This window comes from Bubalus kerabau, chromosome 22 (genome assembly GCF_029407905.1).
Source record: "Bubalus kerabau isolate K-KA32 ecotype Philippines breed swamp buffalo chromosome 22, PCC_UOA_SB_1v2, whole genome shotgun sequence".
NCBI classification, from domain to species: Eukaryota; Metazoa; Chordata; class Mammalia; order Artiodactyla; family Bovidae; genus Bubalus; species Bubalus kerabau.
The window spans coordinates 25,281,655-25,302,241 of record NC_073645.1 but is presented as its reverse complement, the minus strand read 5'-3'; the positions used below and the strand labels follow the sequence as shown (position 1 = coordinate 25,302,241).

General features: G+C 39.0%; 1 protein-coding gene across 9 annotated transcripts in view; it reads left to right on the top strand.

Moving 5' to 3' along the window:
- ARMH3 (armadillo like helical domain containing 3) overlaps positions 1-20,587 on the top strand; it is a 172,913-nt gene that overhangs the window by 33,009 nt on the left and 119,317 nt on the right. For all 9 annotated transcript variants that reach the window (XR_008707106.1, XM_055560413.1, XM_055560409.1 and 6 more), the window contains 6 exons: positions 4,632-4,733; positions 8,538-8,596; positions 10,109-10,174; positions 11,390-11,459; positions 12,534-12,594; positions 20,110-20,198. Coding sequence is in view for 8 of the 9 variants with exons in the window: in XM_055560413.1 (XP_055416388.1) it covers positions 4,632-4,733; positions 8,538-8,596; positions 10,109-10,174; positions 11,390-11,459; positions 12,534-12,594; positions 20,110-20,198 (447 nt within the window). In the remaining variant the exon portion in view is untranslated. The remainder of the gene's footprint in view (positions 1-4,631; positions 4,734-8,537; positions 8,597-10,108; positions 10,175-11,389; positions 11,460-12,533; positions 12,595-20,109; positions 20,199-20,587) is intronic.

The window sequence follows — 20,587 nt, the reverse complement described above, 5'->3', positions numbered from 1 at the left end:
GTTTTGTGCACCATTAAATGTCCAGCATAGTGCCGGACATGGTTACTGCTTAGTAAATATTTGTTGACTAAATGAATGAGAAAGTGAACTTGGAAGTTGCTCACTGTTATGTGTCTGCCAGGCACACCCAGTTAGAAAATGACAAGTGTGTAATAATTGGGAATTTGCTGGGTATTTAAGATTTCTCTTCTTTAAAAGATAACAACAACAACATTCTACTGTATAGATCTTATCACTGGAAGTTATGAAAAGGGTAATAGAAAAGAAATTAAGAATTTTGCCCAATAAACTTTGTATCAACCTGAATTGGTTCTAATGTCAGCTAAGTGTGCTTGAGGGAATAACTTAACCTAAAAACAGTCTTCATTAATACTTGATGTTTTGCCTCAAATGTTGAACTCATTTTGGGTAAAAAAATTGTGCCTCTCTACTGTCTATATTTGACATGACCATCTTTGCTCTGCTGTTTCTCCTTTAAACTTTGATATAACACCTCTGGCATTAGCATTTCAAGGTAATACAAGCAGTATTAGTACAAAAGTATTACTGGGAGGTGCCACTGATTTTCAAGTCTGTGGTAGCAAATTGGATCTGTTTTCAATTGATAGTCAAATTCCAAAATACAGATTTCCCCTGTTTTCTGAAAGCAGAGCTTTCCTACACAACCTTCTGTAATTGCATAAAGCAAAGAAGCAAATATCTTAGGTTGCATCTTGCTAATGGATGCACAGAGTAAATTTAGATAAAGCACAGATGCTCACAGACACAGTTCAGAACTGGGTGGCTTGATTCTTACATGCTGCGTGTAGTTTGTGGGAAGGAATTGAGCGGTATCACTCTCACTGCTGGGGATGCCAATGCTTCTGTTACAACTTGCTGCAAAACAAATGCTGAACACTGTTTTCATTTTTTGCTTTTGTCTTTCTTTCGTCTCACCCCATCACTCTTTTTTCTTGTTACTTTCATTTCTAATTGTTGATAGGTGGTAGGATTTTTTTTTTCTACTTTTCTTTGCCTGAATTTGAGAAAATAAAGTTGAATGTGTATACTTAAAAAAATTTTTTTTAGCTTTATTGAGGTGAGTTGATATGCATATACATTGTGAGAAAATTCCCCCTATCTATTAACCCATCCGTTACCTCATGTATTTTTCTTTTTCTTTTTTGTAGGGGATGAGAACTTTTAAGTTCCACTCTCTTAGCAAATTTCGTTATACAACATAGTATTATCAACATGGTTACCATTTTAATATTTTACATTAGATCTTCAGATTTTGCTAATCTGAAAGTTTGTGTCCTTTTACCAACCTCTCCCTATTTCCTCCATCCCCTAACCCCTGACAACCACTTTTCTACTCTCTCTTTCTATGAACTTGACTTGTTTTTTTAAGATTCCACATGTAAGTGATGCCATATAGTGTTTGTAGTATCTTGGCTACTGTGAATAATGCTGTAATGAACATGGGAGTGAAAATATCTCTTTGATATCCTATTTTCATTTCCTTTGTATATATACCTACAAGTAGGATTGCTGGATCATATGGTAGTTCTGTTTTTAATTTTTTGAGGAACCTTTATACAGTTTTCCTTAGTGGTTACACTGATTTACAGTCCTATTAGCAGTACATAAGAGTTCCCTTTTCTCCACATCCTTACTAATTCTTGTTATCACTTGTCTTTTTTTTTGGCCACATGGCTTTGTGAGATCTTAGTTCCAAATCAGGGATTGAACCTGGGCCCTCTGCTATGAAAGCCCAGAGTCCTAACCACTGGACCTTCAGGGAATTCCTTCACTTGTCTTTTTTAAAAAATTTAATTAATTAAAAAATTGTATAGTTGATTTACAATATAAGTTTCAGGTATACAGCATAGTGGTTCACAAATTTTAAAGATTATACTCCATTTATATTGGAGAAGAAAATGGCAACCCACTCCAGTAATCTTGCCTAGAGAATCCCATGGGCAGAGGAGCCTGGATAGGCAACAGTCCATGGGGTCACAAAGAGTCAGACACTATTGAGTAACAACAAATAGTTACTATAAAATATATAAAATATAGGCTATATTCTCTGTGATATGTGATATATCTTTGTAGCTTATTTAGTGTATATAATGGTATGTACCTGTTAATTCACTATGCCTATTCTGCCCCTCTCCATTTTGCCTTTTTTTCTTTTTTTTTTAAACATTTATTTATTTTGGCTCCACCAGGTCTTTGTTGCAGCATTTGAACTCTTATTTGGTGCATATGGGATCTAGTTCCCTGACCAGTAATTGAACCTGGGCCCTCTGCATTGAGAGCACAGTCTTACCCCCTGGACCACCAGGGAACCCCCTGCCTTTTTTCTGAAAAGTGAAAACCGTCTTTAGACTTTGCATTAGTGAAAACAAGTACTAAGGTAGGTTTTTTTTTGTGGAGACAAAGTGGCTTTTGTAAAATGAGCTTGAAAAGCAGGGCACACCTGTATCTTAATGAGAAGGAACATGTAGTAGGATTGCCTGCTTGTTCTCTGCTTATTCTGGTCACCAAATAACATTCCAGCAGAAATACTGTTTTTTTTTCTTTAACGATGAATCCTTCCTGGTTACCATGGATATCAAAAGGCTTGTGTGTGTGTGTGTGTGAGTGTGTGTGTGTGTGCGCGCGCGCGCGCATGTGCATGCGCATGTGCACACATTTGGGTTCGCATAGGTATATCTACACACACACATATATATCTGTCTATATCTGTATATCTGATTTCATGTGATGTTGGGGTTTGGCTGCTTCAGAGAACCGCCTTTCAAACTGTTCATTGTGAACACTTCCACCCACACACTTGATTATGCAACTTGATTTGTGCTTACTTACAACCAGTGAGGTTTTACTTTTTCTAGTGGGAAGATTGGAGTCAGTCCACTTTCAAATGACTGTCTCCCTTGACAAAGGCTGCTGGGAAGAATTACGAAGCCAGCGATCAAGGAATAACTCTTAGGAAGCAGATTTTAATTTGTGAGGGATTTTATTCTATTGATATTGCTTCTATTTTGTCTTTTTGTCTTTTTCTTCTCTCCTAATTTATTTCCTTTTTGTAGGGGTCCTAAGTCTTATAACTCTATCCTCAAGTTTTGGTTTTTTAATTGGTTTTTAAAACAACTGGTACTCAGTGGCCTAGTTATATTTAAAGGTGTGTTACTGTTGCCATTATTTTTAAAAAGTCAGCAGTTTAGCTATAATGTTTGTTCTCAGTTCAGACTTGACATTTGACAACTCAGCCTTGGCATGGGAGGATTTTCTTGTAAACTAAAAATACATATACTTCTGTATTTCTAAGTATTATGTAAGACAGTTTTCTAGTTATCTCTGTATTTGAGTTGGGGGGAAAAAAGCCCCACTTAACCAGATCAATGCCTCTTTGTATTGGACAAAGGAAGGATTATGGGCTCTGAGCTTCAGAATAGGCTGTAGTTTGAAATGATAGTGTCAAGTCATTAATCCATAACATGAATTTTAAGATATATTAGTATTTCAACATAAAAACATATTTGTCTTCTATTAGTTCTTGGGGGCTGAACTGTGGGAAGACAGCCAAGGGTTGGGCATGCTAATTTCTTCTCATAAGGCTTTTTGCTGTGCTTGCTATGTATCATGGATCCATAATATGCAAATGTTTTGCATTGTTAATAAATGTTCTCAGCATACATAGTAATAACTTCAAAGGGATTCATTATGGTTAAGAATACATATTATGAATAATATCCCAGACTCAGCTGAGTATTTCATAGGTGAAAATATAACAGAAAACTATAGATCCTCTAGTTTTTCTAGGCAATCATGAGTTTCCTTTTTTTGTATATTATGTCTTAGACAGTGTAAAAGTACTTAACAAGATGTCTAAATCTCATGTAAAATATTAGAAACTTGGGGATCTGTATTAAGGCTATCCTGTGTGGGTCAGCCCTAGTCTGGTCCCTTGTTGTTCATTGTTACTGTGGCACAGAGAATGTGAGCAGGGGCAGTTTCTCCAGCAAGCAACTAGGTATATAAAACTCTATTCTCAGTCAGTAATGTCCACCTGTTTTCAGTCTGGTATTTCTTCAGGTTCTCTTTTGTGGGGAAGGGATTAAGAAGTAAAATTTGAATGTATTTCTGTCTTTTTTCCCTTCCATCTTGCATATTTCCAGCCTAAAGGCTTATTCTCTGAGCAAGATTTTTCCATATTAGGAATGAATTGTCATTTATTTTAAGCAGTAGACTCATTAAAGCAAGGCTCATTTATATTCAATACAGCTCTTTCACTTAGGTACAAATTAAAGTGCTTTTTAGAAGGGCCTTGAACCCTTTTGGTTTGCTTGGAACTAGAAAGTGGAATCAAAATACCCTTCTTAGAACATTGGGAGAAAAGCACTCTTCCTTTAGACAGGCATTCTTAGATAGGAGAGAAAGACTTTGGGCTTAATCTTGGGGGTAGGAAGAGCTCTAGAGGCCTAGGAAGACTAGATAACAGTCTTATGATAAGCACTCAGTCTTTCCTCTGTTTTGGAGAAAGATTCTTTTGTGATTTCTTTGCCTGCTGGTAAGTTGTCTGTATAGGCAGAAGTGTTAAATGGAATATGTTACAGGCTGAATGCATTTTATCTGTTCTATTCCAGTTATAAGTTCTGTGGAACTCCCACTGGATGCAGATGTACAGACCAGTAATCTACTGATAACCTTCTTAAAGTATAGCTCGATTGTCATGCAAGACACCAAAGGTAAGGCATTCTCTTTTGAGAGCTCAGGAAAGAGGAGGTGGTAGGTAGCTGCTTAGCTTGATCAGGGAGCAGCATTAATACTTGTAAGCTTTGACGAGATGACCCATTGGGACCTCCTTGCAAAGTGATGGTCCTGATTACTGGAAAATTTCTCACTGCCAGATGGCAATTAGATGGTGTTGGAAAAACCTGGAGCTGGAGCGGGAGTGCTCCAAAATAGAACAGAGAAAATAAATTGATCTCTACAAAAACTAGCAAGTCTTCTTAATAGATTTTGGTAAGTAGATGCAAACTCTTATGTATGGGAAGTCAGGGAATTAGCATGTTTCAGGGAATTCCCTTTTGAGGACAAGAACTGAAAACATCAGCTCATAGTGAGAATTAGGACTGTTGTGCAGAGTACAGTAGGAAGAGGTGAGATTCAGAGGGACTGTGTTTTTTAACACTTAAAATATAAGTGTTAGTCCTCATCCGTGAAATGCAGAATGGGAGTGGGAGAGAAATAGGTATTAGAAAAGCTTGATGTTATTCTGTCTAGTTTTCCTCTTCTTCCTCTGTTGATGATTTTTCTATGATCTTTTAACTGGTGGTAGGGTAGTGGAATAGTTGGGCTAGAAGAAGAAATTGGGAAGAAACCCAGCAAATTCTGTTCAGTATATATCTCAAGGTTTTTATTTTTTTAAGCCTAGTTTTTCTTTTTTAACTGGATCTATATGAGTGTTTACAATTTTATTTATTTCTAGTATATATATCTATTGTAAAATACACATAATGTAAAATTTACCATTTTAACTATTTTTAAGTGGCACTAAGTACAATCCCATTGTTATACATGCATCAGTGTTTCCTGAGGCCATTGCTTCTCCTTTTTGGAAATCTGTAACCTCTCCCTTTTTCTGGAAATACTGCAACAACCACAGAAAGCCAAAAACTGCATAGATGTGACCCTGAAAATAGATTTCTAGCTTTGCTTGATATAACACAGTGAATTGAGGCCCTTGAAACTCACTTTTAGCTTTAATGGTTATATAATCCTCATTGTACTGGTTACTGTGCCATCCATAACATAAATAGAAGGCAAAATTGAGGGTAGATTAATTGCAGCATGAGTGGTCTCAGGCTGTTTCTGTAAATTCTGGCTGGGTTAGATCTTTGCTAAAAGGAAGCCTTAATATGGTAGGATATGGCAGCCTAAATATGGTTAAGTATGATGAAGAGTTAATTTCAAAATGATACCTGTGTGTCTTCACTGGCCCAGCTCCCTTCCTGTTGATTAAGACCCTGACCTGGCTAATAGGATCTCATTATGTTTTTAGCGGCAATAGAAGCAACTTTTTCTTGGCTCTGCTCCTCCTTCCCCTCCCTCCAGTACTATTTTGTCTTCTTTATTATATATCATTTGCTGCCTATAAAAATACTTAAAATATTTATTACTATTAGATTATAAAATTTATAATAAGCATAATAAATAGCATAGGATAAAAAGTATAATAATAAAATGAACTTATCCGTCAACTTAAGAAACTTAATGCTGTTGAAGCTACCTGTGTGTCCCTTCCCCAGCTATTCCTCTCCATGACTCAGAATTTTGTGTTTATTATCGCCTTGATTTTGGCTGTGCTTTCAAAGTCGGTTTTTTTCCCCTGAAGTTATTCTGTCTTGGGTATTGTCACCCTGAGGAAATATCTGCTCAATCTTTAAGATAGGCAAGAGATAAAAATACTAAAAATATATATCTTTGCATACATAGCCTAAAGTTGATTGACCAACGTTTATGATGTTTGGTATGATTAAACTTATTTTTTATTGTTCTTGTTTTTTTGGGCTTTTATGAATTTTAAAAATGAATAATAATGAAATATGCCTTATTTTTGTAATCAGGAACAGTTTTTTTAAAGTGGAGAGATAGCTGTAGGCTTTTCTGCAAGAGTTGCTTATCAGGTTTTTGGGGAAAGGGAAGGATAGTGCCAGAAAACTCTGTGACCAGGAGTAGGTAGAAGAGTCTTATAAATTTGGGGAAAGGGAACGATAGTACCAGAGAAGCTCTGCGGCCAGGGGTAGGTAGAAAAGTCTCACAAATCTGGCTTTGCGTCAGCAAGGCATTTCTTTTCTGGCTGCTTAGGCGCTCTGCTGTAAGCTACCGGAATGTCAGATAGGATCATTGTCATTACTCTTTTGCGCCGCCTATCGCTAAGGAGAGGTAAATGTATTTCTTTGACCACGACCCTCCTTATGCCTTCTAACTGTCAGGTTTTGGTTTATAGATTTCATCTTTGAGGAAGTAACAGGTTAATGTCAGGATGAGTACTGTTAGCTAACTTTCATAGCACGGTAATCTGTTAATAAATCTCTCCAGAATGGACTTTAGTCTGGGTCCTGTCAAAGCTAATTTGAAACAACATAAGCCATTTTTCTGTTTTGGATATGCTGGTATAACCCTCTTTTTACTTCCACTTCACCACCTCACCCACAAACATCCTGAAAAGCAAAAAAGTTATAATGGTTCTGGTAATTGGCAGTGATGGGTTAGCTCTTTCTGGGTCCTTTGTGTGGGCTTAGAGCCCTGTTACTGAGGTTGCTTTCTTTTTATTTATTTATTTATTTATTTTGCTTTCTTTTTAAATAACTAGAATGTGAGTTCTGGGAGGCCACAGACCTTTCTTTAGTCCAGTACTATATCTCTACTGCCTAGCATAGTGCCTGCCACATGTGTGTATGCTCAGTCATGTCCGACTCTTTGTTACCCTCATGGACTGTAGCCCTCCAAGCTCTTCTGTCCATGAAATTTTCCAGGCAAGAATACTGGAGTGGGTTGCCATTTCCTCCTCCAGGGAATCTTCCCGAGCCAGGGATGGAACCCACGTCCCCTGCATTGACAGGCGGATTCTTTACCACTGAGCCACCAGGGAAGCCCTACCTACCACATGCTGCTGCTGCTGCTAAGTCGCTTCAGTCGTGTCCGACTCGGTGCGACCCCATAGATGGCAGCCCACCAGGCTCCCCCGTCCCTGGTATTCTCCAGGCAAGAACACTGGAGTGGGTTGCCATTTCCTTCTCCAATGCATGAAAGTGAAAAGTGAAAGAGAAGTCGCTCAGTCGTGTCCGACTCGTAGTGACCCCATGGACTGCAGCCTACCAGGCTTCTCCGTCCATGGGATTTTCCAGGCAAGAATACTGGAGTGGGGTGCCATTGCCTTCTCCAACCTACCACATAGTCGGTAATAAATATTTGTAGAGTGAGTAGCTTTGGCAGGAAAAAAAATGATCAAGAGTTCCTAGCTTTCCTGGTTGTAAGTAATGTTCACATTGTAAGGAGAACGTGAGCTGGAGCCTAGTTTCCAGTTAATTTTTTTCTGGTTCTGCTGCCAGTTTGCTATGAACAGTTATAAAAATGTTCTAGATTTTGTGGTAGATGAGTAAGGATTGTGGTGCTTTGACTAGTGGATGAGGTGGACTTGGAAAAGGAATGGATCTGATTGTCCAGAAGCAAAAGGCTGATATGGAAACAAAGGGCATGGCCCTGATTTGGGCCACGGTTTTAAGGACTGTTACAATAATTGAATGGTTCCCAGGAAGATGTTTAGCTGTCTGTCATACTACCAGAACACTTAAGAAAAAAATCTTATGGGGGAATTCTTTTGTCTAGAAGAAAAGCAAGAATTACTTTAGTAAAACCTTGATTTTCGTTCATGAATTTTGTGGGGAAAGAAAGTGTGAATGTTCTTTTTGATGATACACATCTTTATTCTCTATAGAAACATGGTCTGGATGATTTAGAGAGAACGATTTATTTTTTCTTTTCAGATGAGCACCGGCTTCACAGTGGCAAACTCTGTCTGATTATCCTTACATGTATTGCAGAGGTAGGTCTCACCAGCCTTCTGGTATGAGCTGATCTCTTACAGAATGCTCTCTTTTCTACCCTTCTCTCCAGTTCCTGTCTCTTGACTTTTAGGGACCTAAAGTTTGGGAGAGAAAATCTTCCTCCTTTATATTATCTCCTCCACTGGAATGTAAGCACCAGTAGGTCCTTTGTCTTCTTCGCCAATGTTTTCTCAGCGTCTGGCACGTAGTAGAGGGTCAATTAATATTTACTGCATGACTTCATAATGAATTCATATGATAACTGCTATAATTGAGAACTGGAAGATTCTAGTTCTTAAGAGTTTGGAACTCTAAAGAGACTTACACCTCTTCAGAAAAAAACAGTCCTGCCCCTTTAAAACTATTTATGTTGAATCTTTTGCATTTAGCAAAATGAAAAAAGGAGCTCAGGTTTCTGTGGGGAGAGGTGGAGAGAAAAGCTAAGGGATGGGCATTGGAAACTGAGTAAAGTTGGATTGATTGTAGTTCGATGAAGAACAAGAACCAGAGGGTAAATAAAGAAGAGAAGTTGCAACTTCGGCTTTGGAAAGAGTCACTTTTGGTTGAATTAATTAGGCCTGAATTCACCTTATATCTTGTTGGCAACAGAGGTCTGGCAGAAATTGAGTCAATTTAGAGCTGAATTTGTAGTTTCAATCTCCTCCTTCGCTTACTCCTTATTGGGATCTTTTCTCTCCCAAGAAAAATAGTTAAGGTGTGGTCCACGTGGAGCAGAGATCTCCCTCAGTCTTTCCATTTTTATGTTTGCTGTGGAAAGCTAACCTACTTTTCACCAGGTTAGGAGTAGCTGTAGAAGAGCTGCTTATTAGCAGTGGGCCTGGTGTAATTGCTTTTCAAAAATCTTACTAAGAAAATAATTAAAGGAGTTGTTTTTCACAAATTGTAGCAGATCCTAGGAATTGGAGTTTGTAGGCATGTCAGATCTTCAGAAAAGTTGTTGGGAAAGAGCCAAGGGATGTTTATTACTGATGCATGGTGAGAGTCTTTTGATTTTCCATCAGTCTTCAGCAAAGCCAGGGATATACGGGGTCTTGCCTGTTGCCATGCTGCCTGAGTAAGCAGTTTTCTCTTGCTATGCCAAGCCTGTTCCCGGCGGAGTGCAGACCTTTCTTATTAATCGCAGATCCTCATGTGTAGCCTGCACATGTAACCTGCAGTCCCTATGCTCCTTGGGCAGATGGGAAGGAAGAGAGAATAGGAAAACAGATTCCTCTCAGCATTTGTCTTAAGTGCCTGTGCCTTAATTTTTATTATTTGTAATTTGCTTTGAGATTTTTGGCCAGTTAGAGACCTACTGGGAAATTACACTTAAGTGAAACCTCATGGCTTAAGTAGGGCTTGACATAAAGGCTGTAGTCTTCTCCCATTAGCTCTCTAACTGGTCCTTGAAAGGAGTTCTTTTAAGACATGTAAATCCTTGGACTTTAATAAGAGTATAGATTATAGATAGCTCTCATTCCCTTCTTATCTGTGTTTTTTATTTTTATTAGGATCAATATGCCAATGCATTTTTGCATGATGACAACATGAATTTTCGAGTAAACTTACATAGAATGGTAGGTATGACTTTTAATTCTTGTTTTTTCTTAGAGGAATTTTTTTATTTTGGCACGATTGGAGACGATGACATTGATCCTACTAGAACAGATGTGGGTGGAAATTTATCCTAAAGGGCTCTTGCTTAACTGTTGTTCAAAAGACACATGCCTGTTGTTGGAATTTTTTGTGTGTGTCTTGGAGGTGTTACTTACTCAATAGAGGGTGGAAAGATCCACAGTCGCATACCCATGGCAGTAATATTATTGTAGAATGTATCAGGGGACTTCTCTGGCGGTCCATTTGTTAAGATTCTGTACTTCCACTGCAGGATGCATAGGTTTGATTCCTGGTCAGGGAACTAAGATCCCACATGCCACCCAGCACGGCCACAAACAAACAAACTAAAAATAAGTAAGCAAACAAACAAAAAAACCCAAAAAGGTATATCTTGACATTGAATGTATCAGTAATGTAGATTTCAACAAGGAGACGGGCCTAAGCCTTTTGTTTTCAGAATATACTGTGGTCTTTGATTGGGTGATGCTAGATCCTGCTTATTAGATTTATTCATCTGAGAGGTGGGGGAAATAGAGTATGAAGGATCAAGGAGTTTCCTAAAACTTGGAGTTATGTTCAGAAATATCACCTTGAGGTTTATATTTAAAACTTCCTTTAAAAAAAGCTTTTCCTTTTTTTTGAACTGCTAACTGTTGCTGCCTCTACACAGCCACATTCTCCCTTTTTCTTACTTATTATTTTAGCAAAGAAAAATACTAGTGTATCTCTTTTGTTGTCAGTAATGTCACTTATATAGATAAAAGCAAAGGAAAAACAATAGCTTTCCCCTTGTAGTATGCATCAGTGCCGTGTGGGGCTGTGGTCTTGCTGTGAACTGTGTTTTTGTCCCAGGCCCGCATCAATAACTGAGAAGCACTTATATGTCCTCCCTGCCTCACCCAACACCCACCACTTGAAAGAGAAAGGAAAGGTAGCTTCTCTGTACTAGTGGTTTTATTTTATTATTGATGTTTCTTCTTTTGGCCAGGCCATGCATTTTATGGGATGCTAGTTCCCTGACCAGGGATTGAACCTGGGCCCCCAGCATTGGAAGCACAGAATCCTAATCACTGGATCACCAGGGAATTCCCAGTAGTAGTGATGTTATTTGCATGAAAAAAAAAATGATGGTGAACCATTGGATGTTATTAATCTCATTTCTTATTTGTGTAAAGCCTATGAGACACAGGAAGAAGGCAGCAGACAAGAACCTTCCCTGCCGTCCGTTAGTATGTGCAGTACTGGGTGAGTATCATCAAAATGGGCATGTTTCTGAGCCAGTGATAGGTTTTCATGTTTAAGATAAGGGATAGATCCTGTTTGATGTGCTTCCTCCTCAGAGAAGAAGTTACTAGTTATATTTCTTTCCTGGCCTAAGGAACCATGTTTCTTGTTGAGTTTGATAAAGCAATCCCAATGAATTTAATGTTCAATTAAAGGGTGCCCTTGTTCAAAGAAAAAGTTCTTTCTAGGGAGACAAATATCTAAGCTTGATACATAAATTTGTAAACTTTCTTACACCTGATAAAGATCTCAAATTCTTCCCTCCATTTCTTGGTCCAAATTGATGTGTCAGTGGGCCAGGAGGCGAAAGTTCAAGGTTTAGACATACAAAACTTCCTCTGAGTAAATTAAGCTGAGAGGAGGCTGACAGAGCGGACAGATAGGGGGCTGTATTGCAAGTAATTTTGTCTGCCCAGAATTCTGCATTTTCCTCAGGCGAATGATCTGAACTCTTAATCCCATTTCACTATAATATTCAGCCCTACTTCCTAAATCTACTTGATTTTAAAAACAATAATTAAGACTATATAGTAAGCCTTTATTGACCTAAACCTCCCCAGACCATTTTGGTCAATATCTGTCAAGCTGAGTGTGATAGGAAGATAAGAAAGGCTGACATAGCTTTAGAGTTTGAGTCTCTGGTTACACAGATGTGATCCATAATTTTTTCTCTGCTTGCCTCATCACTTGGTTCTCAGAATATGATTTCCCTCTGGCATTTTGCATTAGTGCCATGGTATGAAATATCTGTACAGTGAAATCTCCCTTGTATGTGAGTTTATTGGCAGGTCAAAGTATCCTTCTGAAGTGGGAGAGTAAATTGATTTTCTTGTTACCTTACAAGTGGCAGGTGGTGAAAGTGTTGCAAAAAGTACCTTATATAAAATAGATTTAAATGCATGTTAATAAAGATGTGGTTAGTTGATGCCATTCAGCATGGGTGTAAGGTGTACTGATAAAGTTTTTCTCCCAACTCCAAAGGCAAGCAATGAATTTCATTCTGATTGATCTGATTTTTCTCTTTTTCCCATTCAGACCTGATGGTGGAGTTTATTGTAACACACATGATGAAGGAGTTTCCTATGGATCTCTATGTGTAAGTACCATGGTTCATTTAATGTGTGCAAATCTATTTTATAGAATTGAGTGTAAGAAGTTTAATAGTCACAAAATTTTTATGTATACTTCACTTCAGGAAAAGCATGTATATATGCAGAGAAGTGTTAGGGAGTGTTTTATTGCCTGGGTTTATACATTTTTCCAGAAAGAGGGGAAAGCACAAACCACGTATCTTCATTATCACGTTTAGGCACACTGCATGAAGAATAGGGCTGATATGTTGAAGCAGAGATCATGGGTGACTCTTGTATCCAAAGATACGGAATACTAGCAACCCACTTAGTTATCCCTAGACCTTGGCATCAAAGGAGTCAGCAGCATTTAGAAGGTAGGGAAAGGCCAGAGAGAGAGATCTTTTGGTTCATTCTTAGCCTACATTGTACTAGCAACCTAGTCAGAATCCGCTAGCTAGTTAGATTGTGTATATATAGTGGCCTGGCTGGGAGTCTCCTGCCTCCCGAGAAGATTGTCTGTCACAATTCTTTACAACCAATATAACTAGAAACAACTGAAAGTCTTCATATTTTAATAAAGTTTAAGCCTTTAGGCTTTCTTGCTTCTTTGCTATTTTAGCATTCTTCTTTTCATTAATGCCTAGGAACAGCTGTGCCATATTAGTGTGATCTCAAGTATATGTATTTTCTTTATTCCTTAAAACACATCTGGATTCAGTCTGACAACAGAATTAGTACCTCCACTTTTTCAAGTAAGAGAGAAGTTTGGTGCACAGCAAGCTTAATGTACCTCATTGCAATGCTGAGCCTGGGATCTGGGGAGATATGAAGGATTTTACTCTGAACAGAATAGCTCTAGTTTTTAGACTTATTTGTAGGCTGCTGCTGCTGCTGCTGCTGCTAAGTCACTTCAGTCGTGTCCGACTCTGTGCGACCCCATAGACGGCAGCCCACCAGGCTCCTCTGTCCCTGGGATTCTCCAGGCAAGAACACTGGAATGGGTTGCCATTTCCTTCTCCAATGCATGAAAGTGAAAAGTGAAAGTGAAGTCGCTCAGTCGTTCCCAACTCTTAGCGACCCCATGGACTGCAGCCTACCAGGCTCCTCCGTCCATGGGATTTTCCAGGCAAGAGTACTGCTGCTGCTGCTACTAAGTCGTTCCAGTTGTGTCCGACTCTGTGCGACCCCATAGATGGAAGCCTACCAGGCTCCCCTGTCCCTGGGATTCTCCAGGCAAAAACACTGGAGTGGGTTGCCATTTCCTTCTCCAATGCATGAAAGTGAAAAGTGAAAGAGAAGTCGCTCAGTCGTGTCCGACTCTTAGTGACCCCATGGACTACAGCCTACCAGGCTCCTCCATCCATGGGATTTTTCAGGCAAGAGTATTGGAGTGGGGTGCCATTGCCTTCTCCGAGAGTACTGCTACGTATTCTTAATTTCCTAGTTATGAAATAAGATACAAATTTTACTTTTAGATAAGTAGTTTCTGGTTTGCATTTTTCTGTATCTTTTGGTTGTTTAAAATTAGTTTGATCTGTTATTTCATGCATTGCGGGCAGATGCGTTACCAACTGAGCTATCAGGGAAGCCCCCTATTGCAATTTAAAGACCATGAAAAGCTGCTTTTTTTAATAACACTTATCAGATGAATTTTCTGCTTATTTTAGATGGGATTGCTTAACGTCAGTACCTCAAAGATTATATTTGTTTTGCTACAGGCTTTATTTTTACTTATTTATCTTATGTTCTAGTTCTAGTATATAGTTGTTTTTTTTCTTTGTAATATATTATTATAGTCTTAGTTTACTCATTTTCCAAGGAAGGAAACTGAGGCTCTGAATGTAGAATTATTCTGTTAGTAAGCACCAGTGTCTGGACTTGAACCCAAGTTTTCTTACAGTAAATCCTAAGTTGTTCCCACCCCTTGTCAGGTGTATTATCTATTGCTGTGTAACAAACTACTCCAAAACATAGGGGTTTAAAGCAGGCGTTTATTACTTCACAGTTTCTGTGGCTCAGTGATCCAGTAGCAGCTTTCACTATAGGGTTTAATATAGGCCTCAGGCAATATGTTAACTTTACTGGGGCTCTACTGGGGCTGGAGAATTGCTTCAAAGCTCACTTACATGGTTGTTGGTAAATTTCAGTTCCTAGCCATGTGGGTTGTTTGACATGACAGCTGACTTTCTCCAAAGCAAGTAATCTAAGAGAGAAAGGAAAGGAGAGTGAGAGCCCAAGATGGAAGCCATAGGGCCTTTTATAACCTAATCTCAAATGACATACCATTTCTGTTAGTCTCACAGACCAAGCCTAAAGCAGTGTTGGAAGGGACTCCATAAGGATGTGAATCTCAGGAGGTGGGGTCCATTGGGGGCCATCTTGTGGGCTGGCTACCACAGTTGCATATGTACATTGCATCACCAAGATTCAAGCTTGTCTGTCTGAGGAAAGAGACTGTGCTCTTTCTTAACTACTACTGTGATAAATGACAAAAGATTTGTACAGGGTGACTAATACTCACTGGGGCATCAGAGAAGGCTGTGCTTGACCTGAGTCATGAAGAAATAGTAGGCAAGTTTTGTATGCAGAGTGGGGAGCAACACCCCAAGCAGGGGACCAGCATGTTCAAAAGCTTGGGGACTTGATAGTGTGGCCTACTTTGGAGAATAGAAAGAAATTCAAGAGGATTAGAGTGTAGGGTGCATGGAAGAAGGACAAGAGAGTAGAAAAAGTGTTACCTGAAATAAGTGGATAATGGGTAACAGTAGAAGGTGGGGATGACATAAGACTAAACCCTCACATCCCAGCCAGTGAACCTGATCTTCCCTCTTCCCCCTGGTTCCTGCCTTTTTTTTTTTTTTGCTTTGCTTTGCTTTCTCAGTTCCTTTTCCACCTGCTTCCTAATTGAATGTCCTGAGGTTAGGGAAGATGGAGAAGATAATGAGGCATCAAGCTGACAGAGGCTGGGCAAAAGGTCCCACCCTCAGGCTGAATTCACTTTCTCCATTACTACCCCTGGGCATATTTCCATATCTGCCTCCCCCACTTCCAGCCATCTTTCCAGTTTCTGGCATTTGGAGCATCAAGTCCTTTTTAGGTGAACTTATCTGCTCCCAGCTGGGCATCAGGCCAAGTTGCTGCTCTCACTTCTCATTATATACTGCTTTTCAGCAGCATACAGCACAATGAGAAATTGAAAGTAAAATGAATTTCTGCCATTTCAGATAAGTTTGTAATCCTCCTGGTGAAATATGAAGCAATACGGAATATGGAAAGACTTAATACTCAAGCCAGAATCTGGGTCAGAAACAAAATAGTTTCATATCTGTGTGTGAATGCTGTAGGTAAAGTAATAATAGAGAAAGGTGCTTATACAGAAAAAAAAAAAAAAAAAAAGTTTTGCCTGGAGCAGTAAGAGGTAGGAAAACCCAACCAATTAATTTCCTTTTCTGGCTGCTGCTCTTTGATTCTTGCTGCCAACCTCTACTGCTGGCACAGGATTGGGAGTTAGGGGAAATGGTCTCTGAGGAGAGAAAACTCTCCTTTAAATTACTTCTACGTGGAAAACTTGGACTCTTTCTAAATCAGGAATTCTCAGACCTGTGGGTAGAGACTTCAGTAGACCCCACAAGAAGAGTTTCAAGTTAAAGTGGAACTGTCTTGTGTTGAAATAGGAAACTGCTACATGCATAAAAGAAATGCCCTAAGCTGTCGGCTTGGAGTCTTTCAGCCAGCATATCTTTAAGATCATAGCAGTTCTTAAAATTTGCATTCTGTTTGGTAAGTAATATAAGTTACTGAGACCACAAGGCAAATAATGTCCCTTGTTGGGTGGCTGCAGGAAAAGGAACGGAGCTTGGAGTGGATATAAAAAGCCTTTGAACCAGAGGGGGCTGGCACCAGAGTGTGGTAACATAGGTGGTGTCTCACTGCTGCTCCACAGTGGCTCAGTGCTGGGAGGATGTTGTCAACAGAGACAGGGTGCAGCTGTCTAGATCTAGGACGTGTGAGAAGTGCTGGTGTCCAGGAATGTTCTGTGTGTGGATGGTCATGCATGGGCAGTGGCCAGCCACCCTTGCTGGCTGCAGCACCGGTTTCAGCCCCAGGGAGGGACCTAATGACTATCAGTTTAATGGCAAATTGGTAGAATAGTTTGTATTTTCCTGAGTTAAATCATGGCTCAAACGAGGGCATCCTGTAGCTACTGACAGCTGCATCACATGAAAGATCACACCACAATTTCTAAAAATCAGCAAATGGTTTGGAAAGTATTAGGAAGATTTACACTACAATTTATATTGCTTTGTAAGTGGTTTTGATACAGTTTATTTAGAGAATGTGTTAATCGCTCAGTCATGTCTGACTCTTTGTGACCCCATGGACTGTAGCCCATTGGGCTCCTTTATCCATGAAATTCTCCAGGCAAGAATACTGGAGGGGGTTGCCATTCATTTCCTTCTCTGGGGAATCTTCCCAACCCAGGGATCGAACCTGGGTCTCCTGCAATGTAGGCAGATTCTTTTCTCTCTGAGCCACCATTCTGTATTCTGTATACTCTGTTTAGAGAATAAAAGGGAATTATTTAAAAGTTTTGTCATATGTATTTATATTTGTCTGGTTTGTAAAATATTTTTAATATATACTGAAGTCTTTTAAGAGAGATCTCTGTCACATAGTCCTCTTATAAAATTCGGTCTGAAAATCTCCTGTAAGACTACTTAGAACTATGAGGAATGGAAAGAACAGAGAGATGTGAATAATGAGGCAAGTAGAATAGGCTAGTGAGGTAGCAGTGCAGGCGCATTCCATTATTGGAATTATTTTGAAAACTTGCAGGACTTTAACTTACAAATTTATTTCTCTTCATTTGTGTCTTTGATATGTTGTCAGGCACTTTAATGTCCCTGTGTCTCACTCCATAAAGGGAAGTTTGTTGTGTTTTTGTTGTTGCTGTTGGTGGTGGGGTTGGTTTTTTTTTAACCCCTTTTTCTTTTGCCCTCTGCTAAGAGGCCCAAAAAATTAGCTGTCACCATTTTTGCTTGATTTCATGAGCGGTCAGATTGATATCCTACATATTGATATGATGTCTGTTGAAGTTAGTAGGATCTCAGGATACTCTGTCTCATATTAAAACCCCAGAACCCGAGAGAGTCTTACTCTCACCTCTAGAAGTATTGTCATTCAGCTGAATTTCAACTGCGGCATGTTAGGTGTGGAGAAGCCACTTTTTGCTGCACCCTTTTACCTGGCTTATTTCTGTTTTTTTTTTGCTTAATTCTTTGGTGTCAGGAGAGTTTCGGGAGAAAGAGCCTCTTTATTTGCCTGAAACTAGCAGACTATCTAGATCTGATTTCCATGAACTTGACAGTTTAGTTTTGGTAAGACTTAAGTGCTAGATCTTCATTTGGTTTACAGTCAGTATTTATGGAATGAATGAAGTTAGGTCTGACAGTTTCCTGTGAATCTTTTGGTTTGTGTGATGAGCTTGGGGCTTCAGAGCAATATGTTCCAAGACTTGGGCCTCTTTCCTCCCGCCCCCAGTCTACTTTCTGTCTCTGTTGCTAAGTCACTTCAGTCGTGTCCGACTCTGTGCGACCCCATAGATGGCAGCCCACCAGGCTCCACCATCCCTGGGACTCTCCAGGCAAGAACACTGGAGTGGGTTGCCATTTCCTTCTCCAGGGAAGGAAAGTGAAAAGTGAAAGTGAAGTCACTCAGTTGTGTCCGACTCTTAGTGACTCCGTGGACTGCAGCCTACAGGGCTCCATCCATCTGCCTATTTTGGACATTTTATGTAAATGAAATTATGTATTACATGATCTTTCATGACTGACCTTTTACTTAGCATATTTCCAGGATTTTATTCGTGTTACAGTGTTCCTTTTTATGGCCGAGTAATATTCCATTGTTTGGGTGTACAACATCATTTCATTTATCCATTAATTAGTTGATAGACATTTGGGTTGTTCATACCTTTAGCTGTTAGCGTTAAAATCTATATTAATTTGGTTTGCAAAAACAGAATCTTGTTGGGGAGTTCCCTGCCAGTCAGTGGTTAAGATTCTACACTTCCACTGCAGGGGCACGGGCTCTAGCACTGGTTGGGGAACTAAGAGCCTGCAGCCACACAGGTGCCACCCCCCCCCAAAAACAAAAAAAAAAGAACACAGATTTTTGTTAAGGTGAAATTGAACATTATAGGAAAATGTTAACTTTCCATATTTTTCCTCTTTTTTGGGGATGGAGGGATTTGTTGTCCGTTTCCTTTGTCCATCTTTCTTATTAGGTGTGTTGTTATTTTTTCTTATCAATTTATATAAACTCATATGTATTAAGCATAATAACCATTTCATGTCACTTGTTGCAAATGTAATTTCCCATATTTGGCTTTTAATTTTAATCATTACTTTTTTAATCAAATGAGATTTTTATTTTTTCAAATTTATTTTAAAGGCTTTAAAAAAATATTTATTTTGGCTGCAGTTGGGTCTTAGTTGCGGTGCGTGGGATCGTCATTGCATCATGCAAAACATTTCTGCAGGACCTTTTGTTGTGTTCCTCTCTAGTTGTGGTGTGTGGGCTCAGTAGTTGTGGCCCATGGGCTTAGTTGTGCCACAGGATGTGGGATCTTAGTTCCCCAACCAGGGATCGAACCTACCTCCCCTGCATTGGCAGGTGGATTCTTAACCACTGGACCACCAGGGAAGTCCCAAGATTTTTATTTTTAGGAAGTAAATTTTATCAATATTTTCCTTTATACATTCACTCATAGCTTTTTAAGCTTTCAGAATTCTTCCCCAGTCAGAGATGAAAAAACATTTTTTTGGTTAGGTTTACAATGTTTAAAAATGTCTTTCATTTTTCAGTTTATTTGGAAATATTCTCAAAAGCATTTTTGTTGTTGGGATGTGAATAATGTTTAATAGTCCAGTGATCTAGAATAGCACTGCCAGTATAATTTTTGTGATTGTAAAAATGTTCTGTTTTTCTCTGTTGTCCAATATGGTAGCCACTAGGCACAGGTGACTTCTGAGTACTTGTGGTTAGTGCAACTGAAGAACTGAATTGTTAATTTAACCTTTAATGTAAATCAAAATTTAAATATTATTTAAATTTTTATTTACATTAACATATTTAAATAGATCTAAAGTCTTAAGTTCTTTAATTTTACATCTTTGCATCCCATGTTTGCAGTCTTGAATGTAGTCTCATTTTGGTTCATGGTGCATTCTTCCTCTGAGGAAAGATACTCAAGGGAATGGTAAAAGTAGTGCCTAATTGAACACTGACTTAAATGTGGTTATAACTCCCTTTTTCTAGAGATAGGGGAATTAGCACAAGTAACGTTGTGTGTGTTTGGGGCTGGGGCTTTTATCCAAGAGAAAGTTGCAGAAGTTCCTTTCTTTCCCATGTGTACAGATTCATATCCAGTGTTTTTTGTGGTCTTAGCAAAAGTTGCCTTGTTACAGAAAGGGTATCTGTGGTGAGTTGCACTGTAACTTTAGACTTATTCCAGTTTTTCTCTTTTTCTGTTCCAGGCGCTGCATTCAGGTAGTACATAAACTACTTTGCTATCAGAAGAAGTGTAGAGTACGCCTGCATTATACCTGGCGGGAACTCTGGTCAGGTAACTTTCTCTTTTGAATTCATCATCTTTTCCTATATCTTTTATGAGCCCCTGTGCCTGGGCATAGATGAATTTAAAACAAACAATCAAACAAACTTTTTAGTTTGTTTAGGTTGCTTGTGTTTTCAACTCTTCTTTTTGTCATTTCAGCCTTGTTATAATCCAAACATGGGCATGCCACATATATATCTATTTTATACTTTCTCTCTTATTCCTTCTCCCTGTATTTTTTTGTCAGCTGGCAGAAACAATTAAATATTTCTTGAGTTCCATTGATTCTTCCATTGAGGAGTCAGTACAAACTTGGATTCTCTCTTGGTTCCATTTGGTAACAGCATATGGACTATAGGGAGGCTTCTGTGTGTTTCCTGGGGATGAGTAATCCCAGG